This window comes from Stomoxys calcitrans, chromosome 3 (genome assembly GCF_963082655.1).
Source record: "Stomoxys calcitrans chromosome 3, idStoCalc2.1, whole genome shotgun sequence".
NCBI classification, from domain to species: domain Eukaryota; kingdom Metazoa; phylum Arthropoda; class Insecta; order Diptera; family Muscidae; genus Stomoxys; species Stomoxys calcitrans.
In genome coordinates this window covers 116056229-116065666 of record NC_081554.1, presented here as the reverse complement: position 1 = coordinate 116065666, position 9438 = coordinate 116056229, and the positions used below count along the sequence as shown (strand labels likewise).

The 9438-nt window shown below is 35.1% G+C and overlaps 1 protein-coding gene across 1 annotated transcript; it reads left to right on the top strand.

The window, feature by feature from the left end:
* Positions 1-981: 981 nt before the first annotated feature.
* Positions 982-2316, top strand: LOC106088588 (uncharacterized). Its single transcript, XM_059365545.1, has 6 exons — positions 982-1033; positions 1099-1249; positions 1313-1354; positions 1422-1538; positions 1603-1731; positions 1794-2316. The coding sequence occupies exons 4-6, from the start codon at positions 1495-1497 to the stop codon at positions 2314-2316; spliced, it is 696 nt and encodes a 231-aa protein (XP_059221528.1). The 5' UTR covers positions 982-1033; positions 1099-1249; positions 1313-1354; positions 1422-1494.
* The last annotated feature ends 7122 nt before the right edge of the window (positions 2317-9438 follow it).

The window sequence follows — 9438 nt, the reverse complement described above, 5'->3', positions numbered from 1 at the left end:
AATTCCGATTACTCCACTTGCCTTTCGTGTCTAACGCCGAATAATATTTGAATGAATAATATCGTAATTTTGTAACACTAATGAGAGCATTAACTTCATTTCTTGCCATGCGGAATTCCTCATGAAGTTCAGGCGTTTTATAACGTTTCCACCTCGTGTAGGCTCGGTCCCTGTTACGAATAAAATTCCTAATACGAATAAAATTCCTAATTAAACCAAGGCTTAGTATCCGATTTCTTCATCTTAGTCCGAATGGGGACTGTTGTATCATAGATACGTCCAATTTTATCTTAAAGTTAGCTACATTTCTCATCGATAGATATAATATCATATATCCCATTCCAATAGACTTCCTGAATCCTTTCATCTAAGGCAGAATAGTCAAAATTTAAAAACGAAAACTTCTCCATTGTCTTTGGCACAGAGAAATTGTAAGCCAGATAAATCAAATTATGTCTTGAGAAACAAGGGTCATTTATTTGGTCATAGAGCGAAATATTAGAAGTATTATTCACAAAGAACATATCCGAAAGAGTATTAACAGTTGACGAAAAATGAGTGGGGTTTCTAGAATTGGTAGGGGAGAGACCCAGTGCTAACATATTGTGGGTCTATTTGGCATCTATAAGAATATTGAAATTAAAGTCCCCAGCTTAAATAACATCATTATATCCCAATGCGCAATGCACATTTTATACTATTAAATAACAATTTATTTCGTACAATTAAAAATATGTTCAACGTGTGCCTTTGTTAACAATCACTTGATTTCGCCGTGATACAAAAGAAAATCGAATGTCTATGTCAAAAACTATTAAGCAATAACACCTTGTTCGAAAAACTTTTTATGTTCAATGCCATATTTAATCTGTCGAATTTAGGTACATATATTTTCAGTGTAATAATTTCGGAATTGTTGCCCTTTTAGTAAGGAAGGATTTAAAAAGTACTAAAGAGTATAGTATAATCGCATATCATAAATCCAAGCACACCGACTGTTTTCAGCCGGTAATACGCTGTTCGCGCATTGTTGGTAGGTTTATTGGCGACCGCTGCATTCAAATTATGATAGTAATAATCCTAAGTACTTCTTCCAAGAACAAAAAAATATTTCAGGTAGCGAAGAAAAATCTATCAACCAATGCCGTCATTGTCATATTGCCTGTTTGGTTTATACCTGTAATGTTATTAAAAAGGATGCCTTCTTCGACAATTACTTCAGTCTCCGATTGATCTTCGTTAAACCAAGGTCCGGTAAAATGCTCAAGATGATTTTAAGAAAACTTAACCTTTCTTTGATCTTATTGCTTAGTTTTAAGCCCATATACTGTGCTCCGAATGCAAACCAAAAGAGGTACTTATTTCTTACGGAGTGACATTTATGTATGTAATTTCAGGCATTTAAAGTGATATTTTTTCAGGACCATAGCGGACTCAGCCCTGACAGATGACTTAAAATGGCTCTTTAAGGGAATCGGAAACTTCGCTAGCACTATGGAACGCATGCTGCCAGATGTTAAAGTTGATGCCAAGAACAGGTAAGTGGTGTGAGCCTTCTTTGTTATCAGCCAATCGTAGTAATAGGGGTTTTAATTTTTGAAGGACTTTTACCGAGAATACCAGGCTATCATTACTAATGGGAATGCGCCACGTGCTAGTGGGTGTACGTGAGATATCCACAACGTTCGAGCAAAGCCTAAAGACTGACCACATCAAACAGTTGCAACAGTTGTAAGACAAGCTGTTGTAGAATTCATCATTATGTAAGCATTGTAATAATTTTTTCATTCCAGTAAAAATGCCACTAATTTCGTGAATGACATTATCAACACTTTGAAAATGTGGATATACCAGATACGAACCTTAGCGGTTCATGTATATACGCTCTACAATCAGTACATCCCTGAGGTTCTCTTTGGCAAGTGTTTAGGAAATTATCTAATGTCCAAATACCCAGATCGTTCATTTTATGAATATCCTTTTGTATTATTGGTCGAGATGTACGAGACAATCTTAAACGTCAACGAATCTCATTTGACTACAACCGAAGAAACTGATATAGAATTAACATTGGACGATGATGATTTGAATATGGCGCAAAATGAAATTTCACATAGCGATGATGCAGATGGCTATGTCAGCGGTTGGTCCTCTAATTCGCTGGAGGATTTCAATGCATCCACAAAACTTTCCCATTCGTCCTCTAAAGAAAAGATGATTGAAAACGTTGCCGAGAAGAAATCCTGGCAGATTTGTCTTAAATTATACACGGCAGAGAGTATATCACGCTCTCTAAAAAATTATTTTTTGAGTTAATAAAAAAAAAAATAATCAAAAAGTTTGAATAATAAATATTTTTAATATATAACAAGTAAGAGCGTGCTAAGTTCGGCCGGGCAAAATCTTATATACCCTCAACCATTGATCACATTTGTCGAATTCTATGCGCGGTATCTCTTTTTAAACAAACATAGAATATTGAATAAGAACTGTTATCCTATTGGAGCTATATCAAGTTATAGTCCGATTCGGACCATAATTGAATGCTGATTGACATTGTAGAAGTCATTGTGTAATATTTCAGTTCATTCGGATAAGAATTGCGCCTTGTAGGGGCTTAAGAAGCAAAAGGTAGGAGATAGAAGATAGAAGGAGATAGGTTTATATGGGAGCGTATGTTGAAGGTCATGAGAGAAGCCTTTGTACAAAATTTCAGCCAAATCGGATGAGAATTGCGCCCTCTAGAGGTTCAAGAAGTCAAGATCCCAGATCGGTTTATATGGCAGCTATATCAGGTTATGGACCGATTTAAACTATACTTGGCACAATTGTTGGATATCATACCAAAACACGTCGTGCAAAATTTCATTCAAATCGGATAAGAATTGCGCACTCTAGAGGCTCAAGAAGTCAAGACCCAAGATCGGTTTATATGGCAGCTATATCAGGTTATGAACCATACTTGGCACAATTGTTGGATACCATAACAAAATACGTCGTGCAAAATTTCATTCCAATCGGGTAAGATTTGCGCCTTCTAGAGGGTCAAGAAGTCAAGACCCAAGATCGGTTTATATGGCAGCTATATCAAAACATGGACCGATATGGCCCATTTACAATACCAACCGACCTACACTAATAAGAAGTATTTGTGCAAAATTTCAAGCGGCTAGCTTTACTCCTTCGGAAGTTAGCGTGCTTTCGACAGACAGACGGACGGACGGACATGGCTAGATCGACATAAAATTTCGCGACGATCAAGAATATATATACTTTATGGGGTCTCAGACGAATATTTCGAGTAGTTACAGACAGAATGACGAAATTAGTATACCCTATCCTATGGTGGAGGGTATAAAAAAAGGTTTGTGTGGCTACAGCTTGAAGTTATTTCGAGAATGCTACTTTTTTCCTTTTTAATTTAGCACACGGTCTATCTTTCAAATGAGTAATCGAATGTGGACACTCTTCGAGGAAAAGTGGTTGGAAATTTGGTCAGCAACCCAAAAGGACATGAGTTAGATTAGATTTCTTCTTTATGACCTGATAACCACATACACCGGCATTTATATGGGGAAACAATACCAGACATATTACGTGGTATGGGAACCAATTAGGGATTTTGTAAGCAGCACGGAATTCCTGACTTAAATTTTCGTTTTCGGGGCTACTTTTCGTGTGTAGAGAACACAACAAGTCTATTACTGGCTTAGGTGTATGTCCATAGTGGCATGGGGCGGATTAATGTCCGCACCCTCATTCCAACCTAACCTAACCTAGTCCAAATCGGACGAATATATATATGAAAGCTATATCCAAATCTGAACCAAATATCTCCATTTCCAAAAGGATTCGTCTCCTTTCTAAAAAATGCCTGTGCCAATTTTGAAGATGATGGAGGAATATAAATAACGCTTTTTTCTACGACTATTACAATATCAATCGGTTCAGATTTAGATATAGCTCCCATCATGGAGGTAGTCAGAGGGGCTACCAGTTCCGATACTGGTAGTCCCATACCCCCAAAATTATTTTTTCAAAAAACAAAAATGAATTAAATTTAATCTAAACACAAAATTTTCTTTCATGATAACATTTCATATTAGAAATATTTCATAAAGAGCGTGTGTCGAATGATAGCAATCCCCTATGGTAAGATGTAAAAATGTCGCAGGGGGTTGTTTTTTACACTGATTCGATTGCTGTGCCAATCGACCATTTTTTCTAACACTGACAAATTTTGACGTTTGTCAAAAATCAAAAGTAAACAAGATGTGCGCGCCACATAATAATACAGGAAAAGTCCAGGAAATATTAATTTTTGGCGTAATGAAATTTTTTCAAAAATATTTCCATTACTGCTAGCAGTTATATTGCAAATAACGTTGCAATATGGAGATATTTTAGGTCTTGCTTTCGAAAAGAGGAAAACACGGCGAGTAAGACAAGTAATGCTATTGTAAAGACATCTTTTTGTATTTGCATTTATTATACCCTCCACCATAAGATGGGGGTATACTAATTTCGTCATTCTGTTTGTAACTACTCGAAATATTCATCTGAGACCCCATAAAGTATATATATTCTTGATCGTCGTGACATTTTATGTCGATCTAGCCATGTCCGTCCGTCTGTCCGTCCGTCCGTCCGTCTGTCTGTCGAAAGCACGCTAACTTCCGAAGGAGTAAAGCTAGCCGCTTGAAATTTTGCACAAATACTTCTTATTAGTGTAGGTCGGTTGGTATTGTAAATGGGTCATATCGGTCCATGTTTTGATATAGCTGCCATATAAACCGATCTTGGGTCTTGACTTCTTGAGCCTCTAGAGTGCGCAATTCTTATCCGATTTAAATGAAATTTTGCACGACGTATTTTGTTATGATATCCAACAACTGTGCCGAGTATAGTTCAAATCGGTCCTTAATCTGATATAGCTGCCATATCAACCGATCTTGGGTCTTGACTTCTTGAGCCTCTAGAGTGCGCAATTCTTATCCGATTGGAATGAAATTTTGCATGACGTGTTTTGTTATGATATCCAACAACTGTGCCAAGTATAGTTCAAATCGGTCCTTAACCTGATATAGCCGCCATATCAACCGATCTTGGGTCTTGACTTCTTGAGCATCTAGAGTGCTCAATTCTTATCCGATTGGAATGAAATTTTGCACCACGTGTTTTGTTATGATATCCAATAAATGTGCCAAGTATGGTTTAAATCGGTCAATAACCTGATATAGCTGACATATAAACCGATCTTGGATCTTGACTTCTTGAGCCTCTAGAGGTCGCAATTATTATCCGATTTGCCTGAAATTATGTAATACGGATCCTCTCATGACCATCAACATACGTGTTTATTATGATCTGAATCGGTCTATAGCCCGATACAGCTCCCATATAAATCGATCTCTCTATTTTACTTCTTGAGCCCCCAAAGGGCGCAATTCTTTTTCGAATTGGCTGACATTTTACACAAGTCTCCAACATGTAATAATATAATAATAGCAGAGCAAATCTTTTCTTATATCCTTTTTGCCTAAGAAGAGATGCCGGGAGGAACTCGGCAACTGCTGTCCATGGTGGAGGGTATGTAAGATTCGGCTCGGCCGAACTTAGCACGCTTTTACTTGTTTTTATTGTGATAATACCCATACAAAAGACTAGGTCTTATATAAAGTATGGGTCAGGTAATCGCACAGTTTTGATTTGCTAACTAAGTTGCAGTTGTAAAAATAAAGTAATATATTTTAATTTTAACAAATTGAAGGCGGCAATGAAAATTCAGAGATCAAATTAATAAAAGAGAAATAAAAATTTATAAATTGTATAAAATAACTATATAGTAAATTTTAAATACATATGCATTTTCGCATTTTAACAATGTGTATCAACAAAGGGGTTAAATTAAATAAATAAATTTGCTCAAATTTTTGTTTAACTTATATAACAAATGGTTAAACTAATTATAATTGCTCATAAATTGTGTGTAAAAAGATTGAATATGTTAAAAAGATTAAAAATGTTTAAAAATCGAAGATTTAAACTGTTTTTCTTTACTTAAAGTTTGGATATTATTGGGAAGAGTATTCCAGAGGCGTATTGCACTGATAAAAAACTGTTGCTCCGATATGCGATATTGGTGTCGTATTTTAATCACTTGTTTGCCTCTACTAGAATTAGCATAACGAAGTATAGCAGACAAATAAGACGGCTTATTTGTGTAAATTATTTTGTGCAGTGCCAGCAGCGAACGTATTTTAAGGTATGAATCGAAAGTGACACCATATAACTGTTTGGCAAAGTCCGATATCCGATCTCTCCTACGCAAACTAAAAACATATCTAGAAACATCATTAAAGACAACATGTAATTTATTTTTAAGAACTGCATTACATTTTGAAAAAATTTCACAAGAATATAAAAGTTTTGGCAGGATATATGTTTTTGCCAAGATCAATTTGATTTCTATGGGAGTATACGAGCGACTCATATATAAGGTCCTTTATACACCATACGTCTTGCCATCTGCCGAGTTAATATGATTCGCCCATGATAATTTATCATCAAAAACTACGCCAAGACTACTCGCTGAGGTCACAATTTCGATTGCAGAACCATTAATTACAATATTAATATTTAGCGGCAATATTGTGCGATTTCTGGAAATGGCTATGCATTTTGACTTCGAGGGATTCAATAGAAGGCCATTCGCATTCGCCCACGCATTAATATTGTTAAGGTTGTTATTCAGGCGATCTATAATATCATTTATTTTCTCAGCTGACGTGCTTATATACAGTTGAACATCATCGGCATACATATGTATACTACGACTCTGCAACTGTTTGGGAAGATCATTGCTGTATAAAGAAAAAAGGAGAGGGCCTAATATCGAACCTTGTGGGACACCTCGTGAAACTGGAAGGCATCTAGGATTACGATTTCCAACTGACACAGATTGGCTACGATTGGAAAGATAGGAATAAATCAGATTTGTTGACGATTTGGAAAATTTAAAAAAAATGTTTAAGTTTAAGACAGAGAATTTTGGGGTCAACAGAGTCAAACGCCTTAGAATGATCTAAAAGAACCAGAAAAGTGATTTTGTTGCGATCAACAAAATTTACGATTGCAGTGACAAATCGAATGAAGTATACCGGATAATGTGCAATGGCGTCGAGTCTGATTTATGCCAGAAGTCATACGTAGGGACAAAGAAATCAAAACTAAAAACAAGATTATCATCGCATAAAACTGACCAGAAATGGCGAAATAAACCAATGAAGTAAAGAACTGCATTAGCCTCCCACTATGCAACTACGGGGGACCGACCGAACTTTGAAAATGTTCATGTATTGCTGGAAGAGAAGAGCCATTTCAGACAATACATCTTGGAGATGCTACGCATCACGAACATTCCCCCAGATACGAGACTGAATTACAAGACAGGCAATAACAAGTGCTCACAAATGTACAGGCACATAGTTAAAAAGCATGGAGCAAAAATGAGATAGTTGACAAAGAGACACCAAACAGTTCAAAAGCAACTCCATTTAGTACTCTTCAACTCAAACAAATATATTTAATATTATTTTGTGAAATTGTGTTAAATGTTGGTGAATGCTAATGTTATTTTTTTTGGAAGTCGGGTAATCGAAATATTGGCCGTAAATAAACCAAATGAAAATAAAATTAAATTAAAAACACCCGAAATCCAGTGAATTTATTTAAAGAGAAAAAAAAACCTCAAGCCGAACAAAAATTGCATTATAGAATAAACAAGTTAACTACCAAACAAAAAGGATTAAGTTTTTATTCAATAAAATATTTAGGCCTGCTCAATGCATTTTGAGACACAACATTTTGCCTAAACTTTTTTAATTTTGCATTTTGCCTAAACTTTTTTTAAAACAGAACCCATTTGTCTATTCTGGACACAATACTAATAACAAAATGAATCTTTTTCTGTGTAAAGCTAAAACTTCAAAAACAAAAGAATAAATTTCAATGAATATTGCTTAGGCATGGGCCCCTGGAAATAATATCTTTTAAAAGAAAGATTCCAATAACATATTTTCAAATGAAATTCTTTCGAATTTTTTTTAATATTTTTTTTCACTAAATGTTTTTAGAGACAAAATTTTAATGAGATTTTCTGTAGACAAAATTATAATAAATAAATATTGCTCAGGCATGGGCCCGTCATGATTATATTTTCTAAACGAAAGATTTCATTAACATCTATTCGAACGAAATTTTCCTAAAGTCAATTTTCAATAAGACAAAATCTTAGTGAAATTTTTATTAAAGACCGAACTGCAATGTAAATTTTTCAAAAGATAAAATTTTTGAGATTGTTTTAAACAAAAAGTTTTTAAAATTTTTTTTTTAGGCAAAATCTTCAAGGATTTTTTCCAATAAAAATTGTTTCGAAATGTTCCAAGACATAATTCATTATGAATTTTCTCTTGATTCTGGTTTTAATTATTTATTCTAATGGGAATTTTATCTGTAAAAAAAAATGTAATTTAAAAATAAATTTTAAATGGAAATACTTCGATTATTTTGCCTGTTAGTCTAAAAAAACTTTAGTTTATTATGCAAATGGTTTCCAAAATATAAGAAGTAATATTTAATTCAAAATTGTTTGAATTATATCACTATCACCAATGATATGAACAATTTTAGTGGTTCGGAAACCCAATTTTAAAAGGCCAAAATGATCACACTGTTTGCTCTAAGTTTTGAAATAATTATTTCAAATGAAACCATTTCTCAGGCAAGTTTGCAAGTTTTTCATGTGCAAATTTGCATTTGCAATAGCAAGCCGCATTCATTTTCTTAGAATTTTATTATTTCTGTAAGCTTTTGATGTAGATTTGGCCATAGTGAAATATGTTTCTGTCATCAGACCAACTAAAACGTTTTCGTCCATTGTGCAACCGCAAGAACTGGAAAAGCAAGATGTCTTTTAGTTCCTACCGTTGAAACATCCACATGCTTTTAAAAGTTCAACAACTTGCCAATATTCACATACCTTAAGTCAGACAAGTTCTCAAAGAAATAATAACCTTAAGTGGAAGTCCTTCTGACAGCCAGTGCGGAACACACACAGCAGTGACCCGTCATGACGGACACATTGACTGAGACAGTAAAGCGGTAGATATGGCCACATAATTTTGGAATGTTTACAACATCCCCTTTATGACCATCAATAATTCGTTGCCCTTCGGGTCTGATCCTGAAGACTTAGCTTACATGTCGCTAGAGGCATACCCACAGATTCCAGTCCTTCTGGAATGTGAAAGGTAGATCTTAGTGTCGCAAGCTCGTCTGCTCTGTAATTACTTGGGATATCTCTGTGGCCCAGCACTCAGAACTGGTGAATTTTGTACTGTTCAGCCATTTCGTTGAGAGATCCGTGACAGTCGAGGG